Below are 26,240 nucleotides of genomic sequence, written 5' to 3'. Positions count from 1 at the left end.
TATATCCAGCTATCTGAACATCAGCTCACATGCCTGACTTTGGGCAGTGCGATTTAAAAATTGGGAACATAATTTTCCTCTCCAAAATATTACAGAAATGTACTGGCAGAACTTACAAACTAGGATCAGGATTTGTTTCTTGTTATGAAAAACATGGGGGCCTAATTTAACAACACAAAATCTCTACCCAAGCCATGATAGGATTTGCAGACATATGACTGAGGATAACAACACGTTTATAACATCCAGCAGTAAATATCCTTATATATGCTTTTAGAGGTGCCTTTGACTTCCATGAAGGGAGTGGATAGACTTCCAAGGTTGTTTTCTTTTTTAATTGAAGAGTAGACAAAGACGTAGTCACTGTGAAGTAAATGACATGGAGAAAATCAACCCTGAATTTATGCATAGCACTTGTTTGCACCTTCAGATCTAAAAGCTCTGATTTTATTTCACTCATTGAAAATTATTTTCATATGGAAAATGAGGTCTCTTTAGCTCATCTTTGATAAAAAATTGCCTGGAGCAGGTCTGATGTGTATTTCTTGTGAAACTGGCTCACTGAGCAATGCCAAAGCTTATTTTTTCATACACAGCCCTTTTGTTTTTCAAACCACATGTTCATGTGTCTCAGTACAAAATGCTGCGTTTTTCACTTTAGCAAAAAGCTTTGAAGAAAAAATATGTTAAATATCATTGGTCTACAGGAAATTAATGCAGCCTTGAGTCAAAACACAGAGTTGACACACACCTACTCAAAGAATAAACATCTTTGCAGGTAAACTTGATGCTGAGAGAAGAAGAAAAAGGCCTATCTGAGGAAAAAAAACCACACTGATATGACAGTGAGAAATCCCAGAAATTTCTGTTATGGGTGTGTAGGATTATTTTCAGTAGTGCATAAAGATCAGAAAGGAGTTCTGCAGAAGCAGATAATACTGAAAACAAGGTTTAAACAGTGTATTGAAACTTTGGAAATTCTCTCTCCCAAGAAGTACCTGGCAGTTTATACAGCTTTTCTTGCCAAAGCTTTTGATTTTCACCTCCTAATAAACCTGCCAGCTGCTTTAGTCTATTTGTGCTAGTCTTCCAAGAATTCTTTTGATAATCAGTTGATCTCTGATCATGCAAACACTTTCTTTAAGACAGTCCAGAATAAAAGAAGTCAGATGTTATAAGAATTGGTTTTCTTTTCAATTTAGTATTTTGTTTTCTTAAGGAAAGGAAAAAAGGTTGATGTCTTTTTGCTGACATCCACGTATGGGTTTTTTTATTTAAAAAAAACCAGGTTCTTGTTCTTTTGTCACTGACCTCTTTTAAAACCAGAAATCTTTAAGATACTTTCATCTTAGACATTGATTGTTTCGCTGCTTGATGAGAGTCTCAGAGTCCCTGACTTAATACAGCCATCTCTGAACCAGGACAATATGCTTATCTCATAAAGGTGCTGTGGGATTCAGTGAACTATCAGCTCACTAAACCACTTCTCTGTGACTCCACACTCTCTCTAACTGCATATATTAGGATAGTGGGCAAACCACTCCTTCACATCGGCAAAGTAAGTGAATTATTTTCCTTCTAGTGGCATGTAAAAGGCACCAGGGAGTACTTACTAATAGATAAACAAGTCATTGAGTGAGTGTCATTTGGGTTTTCTTGAAACAGTCAATCATATAGCTCCTTCCTTCCATTTAGGAAGTGAAGTTATTGTCTCTTTAATTGGATTAGTCTCTTAAGATGCATTTGACACTTTATATTTGCTGCTGTTATTCAGTTGTGTGGAGGCTAATGAGATTTATAACATGTATCGGTTTTTATAATGTCTACTTAACCAGCTTACTGACTGTTATGTTTTCTTAGCGAAATGCATTGATTTAAGTGTTGTTACTGTTTTATTTCTGTTCACTGAATACTCAGGTAAGTCTTGTTAGTTGGGATTTTCTACTGTTGCCCTTTAGTTAAACTTTTATGCAAGAATAAAATCTTGTTCAGATATACACTTAGCTGAAGTGAATCAAATTAGAATTTTTGGGGGGGGGGGATTTTTAAGAGCATCTTATTTAAGATGGCAGCAGTTTTACACTGATTGTGGTAAAATCTCATGCAACTGCTTTTGAAAATGTTATCTATTCCAGAGAAAGGGGCTGACCTCTTCATTTTAAGAGAGCAAGTACATCCTCAGAGAAGCACCTACAATTCACACGTGATGCCCAGAGGAACCAAATGAAACTGAAAAAGAGCTTTAGGACCAAGCAGCTTTGCTGTTTCATGATTGCACTTAAAATTAATTAGATTGCTTTGTCTGTCACTATTGGGAAAGCTAATGTAACAAGTGAATAGTGTTGATTAACAGTGTATGAAATTCAGTGCTGAATTTACATGCTTTATGTCAAGGAAGATTTGCATACTTTGTTTTCTCTCTACCAAAGTAATCCATCACTACCTAGTTTTTAATAGTCATTCCCCGCATTTGACTAAATGACAATCCCAATGCATAATATCTGTACTAAGAATTCTGCCTTAAACTTTTCTTTTTAATATGATAACACTTAAAGTGTTCATTAAATTTGAAACGTAACTATTTTGGGGAATTTCTAAAAATTTTTTCCTGGGCTGCCACTTTTACTGTGTAAATGTGTCTACATATGTAATACATTTTAAAAGAAGTAACAGTCCTATAAAAAGATGGTTCATTTTCAAAGGCATAAGTTATTAAATTATAGAGATTCCTCCACTGAACTTTTTGATGTTATACAGTTTTGTCATAACATTTACTGTAACAGGCATGAATCCACTATGACTGCACTTTAAATCAGAGGCGTTTCATTGTAAAGACTGAGGTGGTGGCTGGCCCATCTTAAGTGTTCTTCACTCTTAAAGCCAAGGCCTAGGGATTTCTGTATTCTTGGTTTCTAGATCTGAAGAGTATTTTTACAGTTTGATAAGGAAAAGCACAGCTATGGCAGTGTCCTACTTCTAGACTTCAGCCTGAAGCTCTGCCTATTCTGTTGAGGATGAGACCCCAGAGATCTCAGAAAAGTTGTGTCCTTAAAAATACTCTCTAGAGTGAAGGAGAGGTGGGAGGCTTGACTGTGCTGCAGAGCTTCCAGCTAGCCATGTGTGCTGCAGCTCAGCATTTACTTCATTCTCATCAGCTGCCACTAAATTTGTAATGTTGCCTCCCTACACTCAAAAAGTGATTATAAGACAGACAGTATATAAACCCTACAGCTGTGTAATTGCCAAAAGGAAAAAACAGACAGTATTTCTGCACATAAAGTTAGCTTATGAGTTCTGTTGGCATTTTGGATCCTTATTTGTTATTTGTGAATCTATAGCTATTGTAATCAAAAAAAAGTTAAAGAAAAGCAGATATAAATCCTCTTCTGGCTAAATGTCCATGAACAAAGCACACGTAAAGTCATTCTGAAGATTGTTCATCCTTCTTTACACCTCGAACTTGTTAAAAAATGTAATTCAAATTTATCTTTTCAAAGCATAAAATACTACATCAGGGAGCTTAAGTACTATCACATGTAAGACATTAATGGTACAACCAAGCATGAACTTCTTTACCCAAATCATGCTTCTATTTAACCCTGTGCACTTAATACATGTGGCCAGCATTGCTACATTCGTATCAGTAAGCTGACTCTTCTGAATATTGAACGCGTTTCTAAAATACTTTCAAACACTGTGGACAAGTCCATTTTTTCTTCCAAAGTTGACTGACTTTCTTTCTTTTCATTACTAAGTCTGTAGATCAGATTGCATTAATCATTTGCAATATTTCTTTATTTCCATATTGGTGGTTTTGTCTGTACAGTCTCTGTTTACAGTCTTTTCTCATACATAAAAGCTTCCTCTTCTCAAAAGCAAATGAATTTTCAAAATGAAGAATCAGTGACACGTCATTACTGTATATTTTAAGTCAATACACTTAGCAAGGATTAAAAGACCATGTTCAGACTGGCAGTGTGGAGTTTTTCTGCTGTTGTAAATCAGTTTTTCAGCAGCTCAGTAACAGGAAAATGGCACTGGGGGTTGAAGTTTCAACAAAGGAGCAGAGGATTGGCATATTTTGAATTTTTTTCCTTTTCTTCCTAATTTCTGCCGGCTGGCAAACTAGCTGGTGAGAGCTGGTTTGGGAAAGTAAAATAGGTTGCTCACTCAGGGACAAGCAAGAGAAACCATGAAACCATTCAGGATATGATCTTTTAGTTTCAGTCCTGTCTGCCAGCTGCTTCCCAGAGGTGTTAACAACTTTGTCCTTGCATTTCTGGACAATTTTTAATCCTTTCTAGTTTCACTGAAGCAATAGTATACAACACTTGAAAACCCTGATCGCATGCAGTGTTTTACAAGTACCTTAATACTGAATGAAGATAAATTAAAAGCTGAGTGGTCAATTGAAATATCCATGCCTTGCAGAAACATGCCGCTTTTTGATTTTATGAGTGAAGGTAAGCAGGGACAGAAACAGGCATGATAACATTTCCATAGCTAAGGAAGAGGTCATTACTTTATGGACAATCACTCACAGAGGCGTGTTAAGGAAAGCTGCCTTTCAGCGTGCAGCAAAACAGAGTGAAATTAGACGGCAGCACCTGCCAGAAGGCGGGTTTGTTTTGCCGGCAAATAGGAGAATCAATCCTTTTGCCGGTGCACCGGGAGGTTGACACAGTCTGTGCTCTCCGGGGTGGGCGCTCCGCCGCCGCCGCCTGATGTTCCAGATGTGCCCGAGGAGCACGACTCCCATCTAGCGGCTGCTGTAAAGTAAGGGAAAGGAGAGTGCCCCTGCCTGGCATCCGGTGCGTTTTGTGTCCGGCAATGGGTAGTGGTGTAAGCTTTTAATAACAACGCATGGATTTTTACTTGCCTGAATAATTCCTGATTAAAAAGAAAAGCAAGAAATTAAATAAGCAAACTTTTTGGGTTTGTTTTAGATTAAGTGGCCCTCCTGTAGATTTTCTTTCTCAGCAGCTTCACAGCAGTCACAAGAAAACTGAGAAAATCCTAGCATGGTACGCTAAGGTAGTCAATAAACATAAATTACACATGCAGAAATTGCTGGTGTTAATGCATAGCTAAACTTAGTTTTCAGTTTTTGCATCTCACTTGGAATAGCTACACATAGCACAAAGATATTAATTAATGAAAGACAACTCCTCAGCACTATACATTCTCTTCCTCAGATAATATGGGATTTTGAATCAAGAAGCAAGAATGCATCATTGAGTTAGGAGGAAAGGGTTCTGTTTCCAGACTCAGAATCTCCTATGTGACCTTTTACCTCTGCTCCTTTAATTCTGCTATTATAAAACTACAACATTATTCAGTGCATATTCTCATGATGCCCACTTGCAGAATTAACTGGTTATAGAAAGAGATGATGTCACAGAGCATGGTGGTGTCAGAGTCACAGAAACAAGCAGAAAATCCTGTGTATTTAGAAAATGTGCATAAATATAAAATACAGTACATTGGAGACTATCCCTGCATAGTAATAGTATTTTTCTGTTAACTTTGAGTCCCTTTTTTTAAAAAATACACACCTTCTATATTCCTTAGTTATTTAAAAGATAGGGTTTTGACAGGATAGGTGATTTTACTTCCCTAAGAATCATCATCACATTTTTCCCTGGCTCTTCTAATTCTTTTTGCTTCCCTGGTATTCATTCATTCATGTTCTATTCATTTGTAGAGCATGGAAGAGCCAAGTTGCCTTGCCTCTTGATTAGGCATGGATACCATTAGAATTTTATTGCAATTATGTAGGTATTAAAGTAATTATTTTCTCCAAGCCCCTTCAAACTAATGTTCCCATCTTCTAGATCTGAAAGGCACATGCATTGAAGAAGAAATAAGCCCCCTGCACTTTGGTGTTGTATCCCCATATACTAAACATACACTATCCATAAGGATACAGTTTGTCTCTGCTGTCTTTTCTTCTAAATATTATGGAGCAAGTGAAAATGTCACATAAATTGAGCAAGATTCAATCTCTTTCCCAGTATTTCACTAAATATTTCATTTTCTGAAGTTTTTTTTAATTTTCTTTTTTATATTAATCATGTTACAGCTGTAAAGCATTTCCAATGGTAGAAGTGTTTCTTGCGCTTAAATAAAAGTAGTCATTTGAGATTGATACAGGTTATGATGTTGATTTATTGAGTTTAATATCTACTGAGAAGTGTTTTCCTTTTTTTTGTTTAACTATCATGTTTAAAGGAATTGTTTTATCATGACACTAAAACGGAATTTATTAGACAAGTTCAAACAAAACACAAAAACTTCAAAGCATGTTACTTTATTTTATCTCTTTTGTTGTCATGAAGTTCCTCCCAAATTAATATTGAATGCCATCAATGTTTGACCATTTACTGAAATAGGAAAATTATCATAAATATTTGCTAGATATTTTTATATCTCAAATTCAGCAAGTTGCCCATGCCAACATGCTTACACTGATGAGCAGTGTCATAATAACCATATTTAACTCTCTTCATGGTTCAAAGCTTTTTCGTGGCTGAAAAGTCTCGTTGATGCCTGCCGTTTTATTTCATAAATCATGATCCTAATAATGATTCAGGACTTTGTCAAGAGGTGACTGTGTTCTGAAGTAGAAGGGCCTGTTGTGTATTGAATACCCAGGCCCTGCAGGTTTTCAAGTCCTCATTCCCTGTGACACCCATATTCCTGCTGCTGAGGGAATCTATGTTCTCATATGCCCTAACCACGAGACTCTTAGCACTAGCTATCATTACCTAAGCCCTTTGAAAAGACACTATGTCACTGATAGAATACAGACATCTGTGGAAAACAATAAATTTGCCATTTGGTCTGAGGGGCATATGTTAGGTTTCATTAGTGGCAGCATTCCCATTTCTGTTTTTTTGGGATGTATCCTACCATCATTTAAAATTTTGATACTTTCTCACCCTCCATATGGCTTTGAACATGGTGAGAAAAACAGAGTATGTTGCTGTGAGAGGAGAGTCTTTTAATAACTTACTCATTGGCTTTAGGAAGATGTCAGAAATTTAAAAAAAAATCAGAGAAAAACAGAAGAGCAAAAGCATGCAGTAAGGTAGATGTTAAAAGAATTACTCTTCTTTTTGAAGGCAAAACATTTCATTGTGTCAGATCCCTTATTCTGCATCCTTTATTCTGTATGAAAGAGGACTTCCAGAGATAGTGAACAGCATGGTTCCTGACATCAGTAATGAAAGTTTTATTACTTTCTAGTCACATATGTTAAGCAAGAATGTATATTCTTAAAAGGGATTGCTTTCTAACAGCCTTAAGAATACCTCTATCATTTATATACTATAGAGACATTTTTACTTTAGAGTCACAGGTAAACTCATTTTAATTGGGTTGTGCATTTTTGTCCATTCACAGTATTGCTTTACTGTGGCAGATGGCCCAGTGATGTGTTATAAATACTTTGCATGACATCCCCTCTATTTTACTTATCTTCACTGTGACTTTCCCATCGGTAATGACTAATGACAGTTTCCTAGCCAGCAACTTTTAATAGATTCCTTTTCTTTCCTTAATCTCTGCCTGTCCTCAACAGCACTGTTTTGTTCAATAATTTAATCAGTTCAGCAACAGTATATTATTAGACAATTGAACCATTACTTTTTGAATATTTGAAATGTAAAATACCCATGAAGTAATCACTGATGAATATTTCAGTATTGATAGAGACCACTTTTTCTTCTAAAGAAATAGAAAGGGTTTTGCTTTCTATGCTTCAATGCTTTTCCTTTCCTTTTATTTTCATTTATTTCCCTTTCTTCTCAGGACCAATATGCAGTAAAAAGAAAGGAATCCAAAAACTAAAAAAATAACAGTTTTGCCTACCCACCATGCCCATCTTAACCATTTGACACCTACCTATCAAAAGTAGGTGTAATACAGAAAAAATTCAATTTTTTTCCACTCTCATCAGTGAAGATTTATCTGCAGAAGGGACACCCTGATAAAAAACTGGTTCCAGGTTCATTTTATCCCTGTCAGCAGACAGAAGGATATATATGTTGCAAATTCAACTGGAAAATAACAGCACAGAGCTCTTTATAGGCTGGTGTGATTTTTTGGGAAACTCCTGGACTTGGGAATTTCTGCCCAGAAATCTTTCTTTCTCTGTGAAAATGATCAGATAGTCAGCTTTCTATCTTTATGTTGCTAGCAGCTGCTGTGTTTTGCTAAGGGCAGTGCTCCTCATGCTCCCTTTCTTTTATCGAAGACATTCCATGAAATGAAGCAGTAGTGGAGCAGAGCTAGCGGGTGGCTGTAGGACAATTCTGTGATTTCACAGCAGTTTGTGAGATTTCACAGTTTAATTTCACAGTTTAATTGTGTTTCTTCTTGGAAGAAAAAATTGCTTTAAACAAGAATGACTTACAAGCCATAACCAGTCTATATTTTGAAGCTTTCATTGCAGAGATAAGGAGGAAGGCCAAACTGGCTAAAGCATATTATCACTCAGACATTCGAGTAGTGTTATAGCTGTTATTCAAAAGTAGTTTCTGCACAAAAAGGTCTCTGATAACTTCCCTTTCATCTTCTCTCCACCCCCCTCAAAGTGATATAGCAAGTTCAAGTTAAAAATGCTTTTTTAAGGCAACATATATATGTTAATGCAGCTACTACCTGAACTATTTCAGAACAATTCAGTAGCTTGCTGCAGATGCTTACCTGTGCTTGCTAGACACATTCTTGGTGTATTGCTGCTTGCTCAGGGTTGCTGATATTAAAAGTGATTTCTTTAACCTACTGCGTCTTGATCCTTGTTAAATCTGCCTTTTCTCAGAGATGCTGCTGAATGCAAATGATGGGAGAAATTCTGCCTTTGGAGGCATTTGCATACTGCCAGTGAACCCTTGTAAAGGATTATACGTGTGTGTCCAGAGAAGGAAGGGATTCAGTCTGATCTGATACAAAACCAATGTTCAATTGGTTGAATTGTTGCAATTCAATTGCAAAAGGAAGAAATGTGGAAATGCACCTGAAAAACTTCTCTTTGAAGGAGGAGAGCTGACACACTTCAGAAAAAACAAAAATATGATAGATAAAAGTTTGTTGTTTGCTGATACTGAAAACTTTCAGGGAGGTTTAATGCCAAACATTTTCATTTTTTCCTCTGACAGGCACAAGCATATTTACTGTTTATGAAGCCGCCTCTCAGGAAGGCTGGGTGTTCCTTATGTACCGAGCAATCGACAGTTTTCCCCGATGGCGTTCATATTTCTATTTCATCACCTTAATTTTCTTTCTGGCCTGGCTTGTTAAGGTACTGAAAAATATGTCTGTTTAAATTGGTATGAAACACGGATCATATTAAAATTAATTTCTTCTCTTTCTTCTTGCTGAGCTTTGTGTCAGCCATTCTTTCTTTTTCTTTTTCCAGAATGTTTTTATTGCAGTCATCATTGAAACCTTTGCAGAAATTAGAGTGCAGTTCCAGCAGATGTGGGGGTCCAGGAGCAGTACTACTTCAACTGCCACCACCCAGGTGAAGCACTTGAGATGCTGAGATTCTTTGGGGATTTGATTTGATTTAGTTTATGAATTAATAATAAGCAAAAAAATTCCTATCATATATGATGTATTTCACTTTGCATGTTACTACCTATATTCTAAACCTGATCTACGAATTTTCATAAACAATTAAATTCTTAGTTGCATTATCTAACTAGTCTTTCTTAGAAATTAATAATAGAGAAGACCATAATACAGTTATCTATATGGCTAGATATGCTATTGCTGTGTTTGTATTCTTTTTAACAAAGCATAATAATACTTTTTTATCATGTCATTGATGAGTTTGAAGTCAGAGTTGCTATTGGATATCATTGCTGTGCTAAGAAATCCCAAAGTTGTAGCTGGGAGATGAGGGATCTGAGTGTAGCTGAAGTGTTTGGGGAAGCTGGTCTTGGAACTGAGAAGGGTGTGTTGAGACCAAGGAAGAATAGGTTGTAGGGACAAGGAAAGAGCCATGCTTACAGCTGGGGCACCCACAGAAAGTGAGACCCTGAGTAGAAATTACGAGTAAGAAGAAGCTAGTATAGAAAGGGTAGGCTGGGTAATGGGAAAGAATCCATTATGAAAAAGAAGAGCTACTGGGTTGACATTTAAATTCTCTCACTCATTATTTTAACAATCAGATTATGTGTCCCAAATGGGCAGGCTTTTCCAGGCTAATCCAGTTTGCCATCTTTGAGAAGAACCAGCACCAACTGCCTCTAAAAAGCTCTTAGAAAGACAGATATAAGAAACATACCCACGAGGGAATTTTCTTTCTAACCATGTAGCTGGAGATTATTTATTTTCCTAAGCCAAAGGTTTTAAGTTTTCAAAATTGATTACTTTTTTATATTTCTGTAATCTGCATGTAACTCTAGTCCTTTTCTGCCAGCTGCTACATTTTTTGGCTCAAATAGACTTTGTGGCAATAATTTCTACTCTATATATGTCTTTGTCAAAGCAGACTTTGTGATATCAATTTAAAATCTTAAAAAAGGACTTTTCTACATGACATATGCTTTGTCTGGGGAACTTAATGTTCGTAGGACAAATCCTGAGCCATATAGGCTTATTCAACAAACTCTGAACTAGAAGATGCAACAGAGAGTTCAATGTAAGGAAACACAAGAAGCAGCCAACATTAAGAAATTTTAAATATCCAAAATAATGTCATCATGCCAAAGAATATGAACATGTTGTATATAATCTGCATCACACTAATTAAAAATAGCTTGCTAGCTGCAGACAAGCAAATGGTTTAAATGGCTGCTTCATTCCTTGAGTTAGTAACATAATGGGATATCGAGAGAGTCCAGGTTACCAAACCACAAAAATTATTTTTCTTTTTCATATTAAGAACAACAGAAAATATCTTGCAGGATTTCTTGTTCAAAGCACCAGACAAAAATTAAAACCCATGCTTGTTTTGTGCATGAAGTAGCCTTGAGATATATGCCTTAATTTTCCCACTTCATACATTACTGGGCTGTTCCCTGAAGTTATTCCTATAGAAAAGTAAATGGGTGTCCAGGAGTTGAACTCTAGGAAGAGGTGTGTAGAAGAGGACAAAAGGAGGTTCTTCTAAAGCGCTTTAGCACTGCACTTTAAAGCATGGTAAAAAAAAGGAGTAACTGTGCTGATCTTAATTGGCAACTCTTACCAGTGCAGGCATGTTAAATAAAGACTTGGAAGAACTACAACCATATTTGGGTGACACTGTCCCCAGTCTAATGAGCACTTATCTCAGGATGACTTTTAAGCTTCAACCACACTCCTGTAGCTGTGTTCTTGAGGTGACTCGTTTGAGTGCTGGGTGTCAAGGAAAAAGTGGGAGTGAGATGGGAACTTTGCCACACTTCATTACATAGTGTATGCAGGTGGCAACTCAAAATGCTGGAACTATTAATTTTCTTTCAAGGACATTTTCAAGGACAGTGTTAATCACTTTCCAATAGCATGGTGTCTCACTGTTCCTTATGTCCAGCAGTCTGTATCATTTTGTGTCCTAATTTCTGTGGAAAAAAACCCAACAAAACACAATGCCTATGTCTACTCTTCCAGAGGCTATTGATGAAATGCAAATACCACTGTGGTCAAGAGAGCCTTTGCCATTGCCATCATTAGAGCCCGGAAATATTCAGCTATTTACAGAAGTTATAAGCCCTGTGAAACAATACATAAGGACTGTCCAGCTACTCTTGATATGCATTAGGGCAACAAAAATAAAGTGGTTCCTTGTAGTAAAATAATTTTGCCAGTAAAAGAATAAGGTTGTCTGCTATTGCCAAACACACTGTGAAGTTTATTTATGTGGTCACAATGTATTTGTGTTTTCTTAGGATAAGCTTACCTTAGTAAGGAAATTATTCTAAACAGGTACCACCATCTAATGATGCTGGTCAAAGATTAACTGAATTGTTCTTTATATTAGAACTAATAGAGACACATTGTGTTCAGTGTTTTCTGAGTAAAATTCAGACAATTAATAAGCATGGAATAAGTTGGAATAAGCATGTTACTTTTTTTTTCTCTAGCAGAAAGAATCATTCCTCTGTTATTTTAAACTAGCTATCATAAAAATCTAAGTTGTTCCTTAAGGGGAATGTATTAGATCTCACTTTTATTTATTGCCACATAAAACATTTCTGACAACAGTCTTCCCTTTCAAGATGTTTCATGAAGATGCTGCTGGAGGTTGGCAGCTTGTAGCTGTTGATGTGAATAAACCCCAAGGCAGAGCTCCTGCATGTCTACAGGTATGACATTGCTTTTTAATAAATCAGTGTGTGTAACCAGCATCACTCAAATGTTGCCATAAGGAAATTATGCTGAGAAATAGCTGCCATAGTTTTAGTCATATTTTTTTAAATCCATTGCTTTCTGCAGTGTAGACATGTTCTTGAAAATCACAGATAACAGATCAACAAATAAAGACGTACCACACTCAAAGGGAGAAGATTAGAAAAATCCTTCCTGATAAGGTTCTGTTTTGTGAGAGAAAGATTTAAGATTTATATATAAATTTTAAATAAAATATAAAATAAAATAGTTAATCATGTCCTATCTCTCAGAATTTATATACAAATATATTCCATTCCTAGGATATTTGCAACATAAATGCTTGTTTATAAAATGCAAAATACAATAACATATGCCAAGAAGCATGACTAATCATAATAAACACAGAAGTACCTAATTTCCCTTGTTTCCTTGTGAAAATAGGCTCATAAAAAAGGGAGAAGAAGCATGTAGGGAGCAAGCCATACAATATTTGAAAATTCCAGATTTGATATTCCTACTTGGATATAAGTTAATTTGTAAAACACTATCCTCATTGTTTAAATAAATCCAGGCTAAGATAAGTAATTTTTTTTTAAATCCATTTTTAGAACAGAACACTGAAAAGCAGCTCAAATTTTTATTTGTGTGTTAAATAATATCATTTCTGGATAAAACAAACTAACTTCACAGTAGAAAGCCGAATCTACTATCGCATTTTCTGGCAATTTTGGTTATGTTCAGTTTAATGTGTAAGCTAAAATATATGTTCTTGTTGGCAGCATGTACGTTGCTGAGCCCTAAGCTGTCAAGCACCTTCAATCCCCTCCACAAGCTGTTCATTCTCAAATATCTCTGCTTTGCCAAACCACTGCCATATATTTGATTATAGCATATGTCTTAACAGATAATTCATCTTCCCAAATTTAATTATTGATTTTGACAGCAACAGGAACATCATTTGTGGTGTTCTCTAGTAGCAGTCTCAGGTATATGGATAAAATGTAGCCGAACTCACAGTGAAAACAACTTCAGATGACAATTTAGACACTGTCTGAATTACCTGCTCTGCCTTTGTTGTATTGCATTTTTGCCCCTTTTAGGAATCATGTGAACACAGTAAATTGTGTTCCAGTGGACATAAATCTCAAGCATTCAACATTTTATATTTGCTACTCAACTAGCAATTTTCTTCATGTTCTTCATTCTTTCATGAAATAGGGGAAGCTCTGAAACAGTGCTTTAGCACCCCTCTAAGACATTAAACTACATTAAATCCATTAGGTGTACATTAGTCCAATACTCCATTAACTATATAAAGTCCATATCCTAATTTTCATTAGGAAGTTTATCCTTCATGGCATTATTGTCTCTGTCAGCAAATAAGCTGTACTGAGTTGGTGGTGTTGTCATGGAGGTATTAAACAGGGTTGCTGTTCTATGTTTTATGTGTGTCTTATACACACTAACTTTTAGATATCAGATATAAGAGTTGAGCACTAAGACTTCCTTTGTATAGTTTGGATCTTCTGTGCATTAGACACTTCTGCATTCATAAACAAAAGTATTCTGTGTGATGTAATATTTTTTTGTGGTTTTTAAACTGCTGGTCTACATATTAGGGTGGTCTAATGATTTTTAAATGTTCTGAGAAATGGGTTTTTTGTTCTGTATCAGATTGCAGAAAGAAGATAGTCTTACCACTCCTCATTGCTATACTTCCCCATCACTACCTGCCTGAGCTGGCACAGTATTTATGCACTTGTTCAGGGCATAGAATCAAAGTTGGCAGGGGGAAAGGAGTGAATTTGTTATTGATCAGACTCCCTGCAGCTGCATAAATGCTTTTTCTGACACAAGAAAGGGGCCAGAACGTTAGTAGGAGCAGTCTAGGAATGTGAGAGCTGCTTCCTGCAGCAGCAGTGAGCTATAAAGCATGACTATAATAAATTTCAATCCAGTTTCTTTTAAAAGACATATGGAAATTACTATAAAAATCAGTTACATAATTTTTTGTTTCTTGTTTTGTATTGGTCCAATATCAGAGAGGTGGCTGGTCTGCTAGTTTGTGCAGCCAGATCCTAGGAACCCCTAAAATACTCAGTGCTGGTGGCTTCCTACCACCCTGTTTCCTCCGTGCAGCTCTCAGATTTATTCTTAGGTACACTTTATTTATGTATATTTTTATGTCTGCATGTCCCATACACACATTTAAAGATTCATTCTAACTATTTATAGGACAATGATGGGGTGCAGAGGTGTGGAATACAGAGGTCGTAGGTGGTGTGGAGATGCATTTGTCCATGGATAGGTTCAGCTACCTGTGGAATGTAATGGGATTCAGAGGTGGTGTATGGTGTATTATAGTATAGCAATAACAGCTGATAATATTGTGGAGAGAAACTAAATAGATGTAGCAACAATATAAATAACAGCTCAGCAAAGTTTTAAATGGAAGCAGCAGACCCTATCTACTGCCTGATTTTAAAGACTTGTGCTTCTGAAATTTGTTGGTTTGCAAGGTAAATTCTGGTAGAAAAATGTTTGTCAAGTTAACTGGAGGAAGTATTTCACATATTTTAGATTAAAGACCTGTTTAATGCCAAGCACTGCAACCATGAGTTGCTGATGGCACTGGGGACATCTCTGCAATTCCTGCAGTTCATACTCATATTTTCCCTAACATGGACCAGAGATTTTTCAGGGGCTGTCATGTGCTACCTTTTTAATTAGACACTGGTCTATGTGATATATAAACTAACTTCCATCCTGCAAAAGCATTAACATCCTCTTTCACAGAAAGGACCAGAAGCAATGGGCACGACATGAAACAATGGAAGATTCTCTCTGAACACCAAGAAACAGCTTTTTATTCTGAGGGTGACTAAGTGCTGGCAAGGTTGCCCAGGGAAATGGTGGAGTTTCCGTCTTTGGAAATATTTTGTAGCTGTTCTGGGAAACTGGCTCTCAGTGTCCCTGTTCTAGTGATTTGGTAGCATGAAGACCTGAACCCAGTGTACATGGGTTGTGTGATTCATTGGGAAGATATAGGACTGTTGGAGACAGTATTGGAGAACTGATTTCATGGAATAAAACTGTTCCACACTTCACCTCAGATGGGCAGAATAGATGTAGACTTTACCTAGTATGTTCCTTCAATCCATCTTCCTCCATTCTTGTTGGCTCCCCACCAGAAGATGCTGAGAGTTAGGGAGGTGTTGTGGCACACTGAGGAATTGTGATTTGGGAACAAACCAGGACAACACAAACTCACACTGAAAATATATCCCCAGTGGGTTGACAAAGGCTGTTATGTTGGGAGCCTTCTACTTCTTAAGGCAGTCTTACAGCCATATGTACAGGCTATGGCTGACTACCATCACCTTTCCCCTTTCCACTACATTAACTAGGATGAGTAACTGCTTGCCTTTAAGCTTTACGCATAAAAATGCTGGTGAGATTGCTGATTAGAAAACAACCATTTCTTGCTTAGCAAATGAAAATAAGAACAAATAATTTCTAAGAGAAATTGTAAATGAGAACTTGCAAATGCCATGGCCAATCTTAATTTGTGTGTTTAAGGTGATGAGCTATGCCATGAATGTTCCGTTTCTGTTTGTTAGGAGTTCCTACAAGTAGATACTTCAGTGTGTTTGGGTCTTAGGGACTGACCCTGATTTTATTTGGGGAAAAAAGCCACAAACAATTGCTGATTAAAAACCAAAGGTTGGGTGACAAAGCTTAATGTGTTTGATTTCTGGCTGTCAAATTTGCTGTATTATAAGTAAATTTGAGACAACTTCTTACCTTCTTCCAGGCAACATATGCAGAGTATCTGTAAAACAAAAGAGATAGCTATGAAAGTTGTAAACTGACACTTATTTTGGCAGGATATTAGCTTTGAAACCTATCTCTGGCAGAAAGTACATATTATTAATAAGTCTGGGAGTGAAAGAACTCAGCTAAACCGTGTCCTTTAATTCTTCAATTGTTTCAGGGTATATATCTTGACAAGCTACAAAAAAAGTGCAATACTGTCTCAGTAGGCAACTGTGGAGTACCTGGAAAAATGAAGATAAAGAAGCGTAACACTGAATTCAGCAGAGAATGGGATTTTTTTGTTTCTTTAATGAAACCTTTAACCTTTCTTAAACCTGTTGATATTGCAGAGTCTTAATGTCTACATTGGACTGCTGTGGGATATGGCCCCAGAGTTCTGCCCTACATTTCATTCTGACAGTAAATGTTTTAAGTAATTGCTTAAAGTCTGTGTTGCATCCCCAGCAGACTCATCCTCTTTTCTCTTAAAAGGCATTAAAACCAATTTAAAAATTTAAGTCCACAGGACCACTAATATAAATTATATAGCATTTCTGACTGAGAACCAAAATCACAAACAAAACAGGTAACTTTCAAAACACATTTTTTACGGGCTCTCGGGGAGGTCGTGGAGACTCCATCTCTGGAGACATTCAAAACCCAAGGGGCACATTCCTGTGTTGCTGTTCTAGGTGACCCTGACTTGACGGGGGGCTGGACTGCATGATCTCCAGAGGTCCCTTCCAACCATAACTATTCTGTGATTCACATACTAGTGCCTTTATAGAGATAGCATCTGTGAATATTGGGTAATAATTTTATGGGAAAAATAATGCATATCTTTTTTTTCTGGTGCTCATGTAAGTGCAGTACTGTGTTCAGACTCTTTCCCATGCAGCAACCTGTCTACCTCTATCCCAAATGTTTTATGTTGGCATTTTTTTGTGACAGGGAATCTGAAGTACTGAAGGGCAGGTTCTGGTAGTCTCATTCTCTCTCCTCTCAGCTTGGAGTAATGCAAAACCCCACTCTGTGAGAATGAGCCTACTTCAATTGCGATAGAAAAGCACTGCCTGACCTCTGGTTGCACTTTACTTCACATGTATCAAATGACAAGCCTCAAATCTATTCAAAATTTAAGAATCCTTCACAAATTTACGTCTTTAAATCGTAGATTAATGTCTGTGAGGGCACATGCAGCATGTTTGTCCATAATGCAGGATTGGGAAGGAAATGGTTATTCAGAGCTGGTATTCAGGGGGATGTAAGCAGGTCTGGGGAAAGGACCAGCAGGGACATTAGATTAAATTCACTGAAGACAGGCTGCACTTCAGGAGGAACCAGCTGTGGAAACATATACTGAGGCTGGGCTTTGCTGAAAAAGCCCTGGAAGTCCCAGTAGACAGCATGCTGAACAGGAGCCAGCAGCCTTCCCTGACAACAGAGGAGGTTGACAGGATCCTGGATCATTGTGTGGAAGGAATTCTCTCTTGTTGCTCAGCATGGGTAAGCCTGAATCCAGATACTGTATCTGGTCTTGGGCCCTCACTGAAATCTGACTCAAGTTCAACAGAGGAGCTCCAAGGTGTTTGAGGAGCTCACTGTTTTTCTGGTCTCTTTCAATAAAAAATGGTGAATTACAATATGCAAGAAAAAAAACAGTATATGGGCAAAATATATTTGTTTCTCTAGTGTTATGAGATTATCTTTTAAATTCATAACAGAAAAGGATAGTGGTTCTTACCACTTATATTTACATTTTATTTGTCCTGTCCCCTACTTTCTCCAGTTGAATGAACTTCAATAATTTCAGCCGTCTGAATTCATAACTTCTTTTATTAACATAAACTGAAGTGGATGCCAGTTTATATTATCAAACAAGAGCCATCCCTCAGGAAAGTGAGGTGTCCCAGGAGTAAAATTGCTGTCCCTTCAGTTGAAGCTGCTCCTATGGTTAAGGCTCTGCAAAAACAAGACAAGCAAACAGCAGATGAGAACGGCTTTACCTTCCTCATCTGAGGTAGCATAAAGCTAAAACAGAGCACACATTTAACAACAGCTCATTTGTGAATCCCCAGACAGTTTCTGAGAATTAGCCAGGTATTGGAGTATGCATCCCTTTATACTATTCACCATACTTTCACCATTTCTTCCCATACTCTATGTACAAGTAGAAAACAATTGAAGTCTCTTTTGTTTTTAATTTTATAATGCCCAGTATTTACTATCTCCCCATATACAACTGAGGATAGTAAGATGGGATGGGGCTGGACTATATTGTGTATGTTCTTCTGTTGCCAACATGTTTAGTTTCTCTGCAGAACCTTACATTCTTCATTTTTTAACGGTTTCCACCTCACCAAACCTAAGTCTGCTTTTACATTACACTTGGCATACTCTGCTCCCAAATCTCCTCACTAAAAATAATATGGTTGGTTTTCAGTACTGTTTCAGTGTTAAGTGAAGTGTCCAAGCTTCTGTTAACTGAAGTAATTTCTAGGCTTTCTAAATGAGTTAGTTAGTTTCTAAATGAGAACAGGGCATAAAATAACAGTGAGGGTTTTATAAATTGCAGCCTCGGAAGTTTAGGATTTGGAATCAGTTAATCTTCTGAATAAACTCATATACTCAAATAATAAAGTCATTCAAATCAAAACTTAATTTTAGCAAACTGAAAGAGAAGATTTTTCTTCCACTGTAAGAGAGGATCCCAGTTAATTGGAAGAAGTACACGTATATAATTTAATGAAAGCCACTGTAGGTAAGAAGGGAATAGGACAGTCAGCACACATTCTGCTGTTGATTGCTAAGTTACATTAAAGGTCAAATTAGTATGCAAATAGACTCCCAACTTTTCTTGTTCACCAATAATTACTTCCCATGAAAGAGAAGAGAAAACCCACTTGTGTTCTTTTCTGTTATTACTGTGGTGAAAATCCTTAAGTACTGCTTTGTTTCTTCTGTCTCTCTCATATTCAATATATGCATTATGAAACTGCTAAAACACTCAATTCCTTCTTCTCTGGCCATGTCTCCTCCACCCTCTATGTTTTTGGGGGTTTTTTATGCCTTTTGATATTGATTTTCTTCTTTTTGTCTCCTTCAAGTTTTTCTAAAGTTCTGTAATTCTACTGAATTCTTTAACAAATTGAGATAATACATAGCATGAAGGGCTGACCTTTGTATGATGCAAAAAGGAATGCTTAAATTTCTGACACTAATCATATGCTCAAAAGTGCTGTAATAATAATAATGTCACTTGCTTTCTCAGATGACAGCTTTGTGAGCTTCTATTTCTTTCCTAGGTGAAGCACATATGATTAAAAGTGAATATGGTATCTTTAATCTGTTGAAGATTTTACTGTCAGAGTATGAGTGCACATACAGATTTTGTAAGTGACCACTTCCATTCATGCTGATACATCAGACATAGTGTCCTCAAGCTTTGTTTAAATATCATTCCAGCTTCAGCTGTGCATTTCATTTTTGCCCAAACTATTAACGTGAACAGGGAATTGCTGTCTGGCTCATTGTTTCCCACAGGACCCACAGTGGGAAACTAGTGATGATTTTTCTGTTCATTACAAAACTTTGTATTGAGAAAGCTGAAGATATCTTTACTTGGTGTTAGTATTACCAGCCACAGTTTCATGGAAGATATGAGTTGAATCTTTCCAGTTCAGCTTTAAATGAGCATGTGTACTTTACAAATCTTTGCAGACAGGAAGACAAAAAGAAAAAAGGAGTGACAAAATCATTAGCAGCCTCAAAAATTAATAGGAAAAGAAAAATAAGAGACACAATGTGCCTAGAAAGGGTAAATACATGCTCAAAGAATTTTTAAAGGCTTTTTTTCTGAAAACTGGTCCTCAATTTTTCTTTATTTGTGAACTGAGAGCTTCCTACTGAGTTTGTAGGAGTAATTCATGGTAGGCAGGAAGTTCTAACACACTACAATATGTTAAAGTAATATCAACAGCAGCAAAATAATGTGGCAACGTGGGAGCCTCAGCATGCATTCATGCCAAATGGTTCATGTTGAAATGGAAAACACAAAGATTATTTTTCAGTGAGAAAAGAAAATCAATATTTTAAATCAATGCCAGTCATAGGGAACAGTGAGAACAAGTAACAAAAGACCACAAGGCACCTTTGGGAACACTTAAAAGAAAAATGCAATAAATATAAAACCATTATGCCAAAATAAAAGCTTATTTGGCTCGCATTAAGATGTGTCATAATCAGAAACCATACTAATTTTTCATGCTGCCACTTCCAGCCACTTCTGTAAAATTAAGGAAAACTTAGGTGACTGAGTTAAAAGTTCTTCAAGACATCATAACAGTGCCCATTTTTCTTGCCCTCCTGTCACAGTTTAGTCTGTTTTAATTTTAGCTACTATGCTGCTGTATGCAAGAGTCCCTTGCAGATCCCATATCTGTCCATGCATGTTAGTTCTGCTCTGCCTGTATACCAGGCACCCTGAGGATAGGCAAGTGGGCTTCCAGGAGAGACAAGAGGGGTGTCTTGGCAAGCCCAGTGTCACTCACCTACCCAGCAGGTTAGACATAGCAAGGCACACTATTCACCAGGTGGGATTTTAGAACTCCTTTGTAAAACCTCTTTGTAGATCAGCTGCCATGGTTAACCTCCTCATTTGTTTTACCTGATTGAGCAGTTCGCCACTCATCTGTGTGAGACAAAGCGAGGTACAAAGGCTCTGCACAGAGCCTATAGGATATCTCTGTCTGAATTACAGATTGCTCAGACATAAAACCAGACCTGCATTGCTCCACACATCATTACAATATTCTACCTCGGCTAGCAAGGCCTGACAGAGCAAAACCCTGCCCTAGTCTGTGGGAGCAAGCATCATTATACAAAGACCAGACTAGTAAAACCCAAGAGATCTACCTGGTCAATGGGAAGTGGTTGTAGGTGGAAGTAGTTGGACTTGATGATCCTTATGGGTCCCTTCCAACTCAGGATATTCTATGATTCTAAGTGTCTTCCAAAGCATGTAGTAAGGAGGGGTTTTTGTAAACACACCACACATAAATCAAGTTATGCTTTCCTCCATCACTCCCTGCTTTAGAGAGCTGAATATATCTATTTCCCAACTCAACACAGTCCTGCTGTAATGAAGTGCCTCTCAAGTAGTTAGTTAGTCTGTTTAAATACTACAGTAGCCAAATCTCACAGGGATATATTTTTCCACAATAAGGAATGTGAACTACAGCAAGAAACCTATTAAGTAGTTTTTTCAAGGTCTACAGGAAATTAGTGCTTAGACAATAAATTGAACCCAGATCTCCAGAGTCTCTCCATTCCCTTAGCCATTAGGATATTTCCTCTCCCAATACACAATATAGTGTGTTGAGGAACTAAATTATAAATAACTCAATACACTAAATAAGTAGAGTTTCACTAGAGGACAGGCCCAGACTCATGCAACTATTGAAACAGAACTTCTAATAATATTCCCTTTCATTTTCGGAGCACTAATGTTTGCAGAGCCCAGAGAAGAATTAATAAAACCAAACGTACTCCAAATTATAATTAAAATTATGCAGGACAGCAGAGAATCTTGACTATCTTTTAGTAAGAACTCCATCCTTCACAGGATATTGAGTGACAGTATACTTAGCTATGAAAGGTCAGAAAATGAATGTTAATTTGTTCTAAAGGCCAGAACATATATATATACATATATATATATATATATATTTCCAAGATATATATTTCCCAATCTGATTAACTCTTTCATAGATTCAAATTTATGCACCATATTATGCACCTGAGCAAAAAAAGTCACCTAAACCCTTTGAAAATAGCTAACGTATCTTTCACTAGAGTCTTGTTAAATAAAGAATGCCTTCAGTATATTGCAAAACCTTTAAATGCGTGATTTTTTAAGGAAATCTACGTTCATTTCAGTTTGGTTTGATAGAAGTGAAACAATAATTCATGGTGAGATAAGTAAAGATGTTTGAGTTTATCCAGATTTTAAGATTTTGCTTTCTTTTCACAGTATTCTGGTCAATTATTCTTATTTAATAATATTAAGGTCTATTAGGGTTGCTATCCCAAAAAAATAATACTTTAACACATTGATTTTTTTTTATTCCTTTTTTTGGATGGATATCCAGGAATGTCATAGATTACTAGAAACCCTGCAGTGCTCATAAAACTAGCAGATAAACAATGCATTTACCATGTCTTAAAAATTGGCCAGTCACAGAAATAGGCACATACAGATCATCGTTCTTTGAACTTCTCGATAATCACTTATGCCCTCATTCCCTGTCTTGCACTCCAGCAGTAAGTCATTTAGGGACTTTGTGAAGTGGATGTTAAATTAAGGCCATTATATTTAGTATCTGTTGATGGATTTATCACCTATCTACTTGTCTAGCCTTTTTTTTAAATCCATTTATCATTTGGCCTCCAGAACTTGTTCTTATGAAGAAGTTACATAAAGTAACAATGCAGCATTTTAATTGATTACTGTTTCAGATTAATGAAATTATTTTCCTGAAATTATGCAGAAATAAAACAGTGCAAATATTATTGATTGCAATGTTGAGACTGCTGCTCAGTTTCAATAAAACAAAGAACTGAAACAACAAAACTTGACAGTCAAGAACACAGGCTGTTGTAATATGCAATCGCTAACAAGAGGAGGGCAGGCAAGTGTGTCTGAGGACTATAAACACCAGCCATGGGATATGGTTGCTTTTTGTTTGTGCTTGTGTATACAAATAAAACTCCCAAAGCTGAGGAAATATCAGAAAGGGAAATAGACTTTGAATATCAGTAAGGAGAGTTATAAAAAGGCATTTACGTATTTGGTGACAGAGCTATCATTTTTAAGACAACTTTTAAATCTTCTCATAGGCAGCATCCTGACATTAACATATATTAATTAAATTAATAGTTATTAGATCCCTACTGTAATTTTGTCTATTTTTATTTCTCTACTATTGCATACATGCATCAAAAAGAAAATAAATTTTGCAAAAAAGGGGATACAGAACTGCATATTGCATATTACCAGTCTGCAAGGTATACAGCCTCCCTCCCAATCTCCCTCCTTCCTCTTTCTTGCTTTCCTGTCTTTTTCTTTGTAACTATTATACCAAACCACATACATTAACAATGAGTTAGACACAGTTCTTTTATGTTCGTAGTTTCTTCTCCATAGCTTTCCATTTACTTGCTGAACTGTATGTTCTTGTTCATTGTAACCAAAGTAAATTACTAGCCACAGTTTGTAGCAATATACCCCCTGAAACTAAACAAGAAAAGAAAGAAAACATGTTATTGTTCTCATTGATTTGCACTTGAAAAAATAAAGCATGACTTACTCAATTTGAACGTGGAATTTTTCTGCAGACTTAAAAGATTAGAATCACATCAAAAAGACAAAATGGATAGGTGTTTAACTAGATTAAGCTTATAAAAGGGTAGTGGTTTTCCTTGGCAATAGTTCTTATTAGAGGAGAGCCTGCTGCAGCAAAAAAACTTGGTCACGTCAGGCACTTGGCATCTTCTAGGGAGATTTAGGATCAAGTATTTTGAATTTATCTCAGGCAGTAGATTTTCAAAAACCTTTGTATGTCAGAGTTATATCATATAATCATTGAATTTTTAGGTTTGGAAAAGATCTCTAAGATCATTGAGTCCAACCATTAACTCAACACTGACATATTCACCTCTAAACCGTTTCCCTCAATCCTGCAGGTTTTTTTGAATATTTTCAGGGATGATGATTCCATCCCTCCCTTGAGCAGCCTGTTCCAATACCTGAGAACCCTTTCTGTGAAGAAATTTTTCCTAATATCCAATCTAAACCTCCCCTGGTGAAACTTGAGGCCATTTCTTCTCATCTTGTCACTTGTCACTTTGGAGAAGAGACTGGTCCCCATGTCGTTAAAACCTTGTTTCAGGTAGACTAAACAACCCCAGCTTCCTCAGCCATTCCTCATAAGACCCTTTCCCAGTTCTGTTGCCCTTCTCTGGACATGCTCCAGCACCTCAGGTGTTTTTTTGTAGTGAGAGGCCAAAAACTGAGCACAGGACTTGAGGTGTAGCCTCACCAGTGCTGAGTACAGGGGGACAATCCCTGCCCTGGTTCTGCTGGCCACACTATTGCTGGTACAGGCCAGGATGACACTGGCCTTCTTGGCCACCTGGGCTCACTGCCAGCTCATATTCAACAGCTCTGGACCAGCACCCCAGGTCCTTTTCTGCTGGGCAGTTTTCCAGCCACTTTCCCCCAGCCCTGTAGCGCTACATGGGTTTGTTGTGACCCAAGTGCAGGACCCAGCACCTGGCCTTGTTGAACTTCATATAACTGGCCTTGGACCATTGATCCATCCTGTTCAGATCCCTCTGTAGAGTCTTCCTGCCCTACAGCAGATCAACATTTCCATACTTGGTGTCCTCTGTGAGCTGACTGTGGATGTACTCAATCTCCTTATCTCGTTAATTGATAAAGATATTACACAGGACCGGGCCCAACACGGAGCCCTGGGGAAGGCCACCGGCCACCAGGTGCCGGCTGGATGTAACTCCATTCACCACCCCTTTCTGGGCACGGCCATCCAGCCACAAGGATTGGCTGACACACTTAGTCAAAGTCTCTGAACTTCTTGCATTTTGACAAGCTTAAAATAGAACCTTTTGGGTAGCCCCTGATTTTCAAATGGGTCCACAGAAAACCTGCTCCAGAAAAAATAAATTTTACATATGGAATTTTTATAAATCTTGACCTTCTTTTGTACAGGTCTGTACAGATATGTTGAGTCTGGCTGAGATGGAGGTAATTTTCCCCACAGATGCTCTCACTGTGCTGTTCTTTGTTAGAAAGGTGTTTTGGCTGCTGCTGAGCTGTGTTTGCACAGCATAAAGGCTGTCTCCAACATTCCCCACTTCTCCAGTAGTCTGGGGCTAGGCAAGATCTGGAGAGGATACTCAGCCAGGACATCTGATCCCAGATGACCAAAGGGATATTCTATACCATAGGATGTGTGCCTAGCTATAAAAGCTGAGAGAAAGGGGAGGACACCCACATATTTGTTATTACAAAATGTGTCTTCCAGAGAAACCGCTAGACATGCTAAAGCCCTGATTCCCAGGAAGTGTCTGGACTTCACCTGCTGATGGGAAGTAGAGAATAAATCTTTTGTTTTCCTTTGCCTTCACATGCAGTCTTTCCTTGTACTTTGTTAAGTTGCCTTTGTCTTGACCAATGAGCTTTTTCTCCCCTCACTTTTTCTGGCTGAGGAGGGGAGTGATAGAGTGGCTCAGTAGGAGCCTGGCATCCAGTCAGGGTTAATCCACCTCAAGAGTTCACCCATTAGGTAGTGACATTCAGTTCTTACAACATCATCGTCAAATTAATAAGCTGAAAATCTTCTAAAATAAAAATATGCAAACCGTTTTAATATTTTTAGACTGTGTTTTCCTTGTTTTTTTTTTACTTCAGTCTTTTTGCTTTGACCCTAACAAGTGGAGTGTATCATTTTTCTAGCATTCTTTTTAGCAATGGACTTCAGTACAGATTGTACTCATAATTTGTACTTTGAAATTTTGGGGCACATAAGTGTCAGTGGATTATAAGAACTGTTCAGTAATGCCACTAAAATGGAAGTTCAGATGAGTTTCCTTTAAAAAATTTTACTTCTGGGGTTAAATATGTCCAGTGTTTCAAATCCTATCAAGTTGAAAACAGGTATTTAAATTGTCATGTGGTTTTTCTGTGCTTAGCACAATTAAAGCAATCAAAGTGTTAGGAGCAGCAGCAGGAGCAGCATGACTTCTTTTGGAGCTGTAACTTGGACAAAAATCTGAGCGAAGTGGAAGACTGCGGAGTCTTAGAATAAAACTAGCAGGGTTTTGGTTTTGGTTTGTTTGCTTCATGCGGGTTGTTTTACCCTGTGCTATTTTCCATGTTTCTAATATTTCACAAAGAAAGGTCTCTTTTCACTATGACTGCAAAGAATATCCTGGACTACAGCTCTATAGGTCAGTAGTTTGCTCTTTTTACAGTAATTTTTAGATTTTTGAAACCTTTTAAAGGAAATCACTCTGTAATATCTTTT

General features: G+C 37.2%; 1 protein-coding gene across 6 annotated transcripts in view; it reads left to right on the top strand.

Moving 5' to 3' along the window:
- The window catches only part of NALCN (sodium leak channel, non-selective), a 229,756-nt gene that overhangs the window by 72,438 nt on the left and 131,078 nt on the right, over nt 1-26,240 (top strand). For all 6 annotated transcript variants that reach the window (XM_014873352.2, XM_088159879.1, XM_088159877.1 and 3 more), the window contains 3 exons: nt 9,162-9,304; nt 9,422-9,526; nt 12,207-12,293. In XM_014873352.2, coding sequence (XP_014728838.1) covers nt 9,162-9,304; nt 9,422-9,526; nt 12,207-12,293 — 335 coding nt within the window. The remainder of the gene's footprint in view (nt 1-9,161; nt 9,305-9,421; nt 9,527-12,206; nt 12,294-26,240) is intronic.

Source organism: Sturnus vulgaris, chromosome 2, assembly GCF_052056855.1.
Source record: "Sturnus vulgaris isolate bStuVul1 chromosome 2, bStuVul1.hap1, whole genome shotgun sequence".
In the NCBI taxonomy this organism is placed as follows: domain Eukaryota; kingdom Metazoa; phylum Chordata; class Aves; order Passeriformes; family Sturnidae; genus Sturnus; species Sturnus vulgaris.
Note: the sequence above shows the minus strand (reverse complement) of the source record. Positions and strands in the feature narration are given on the sequence as shown.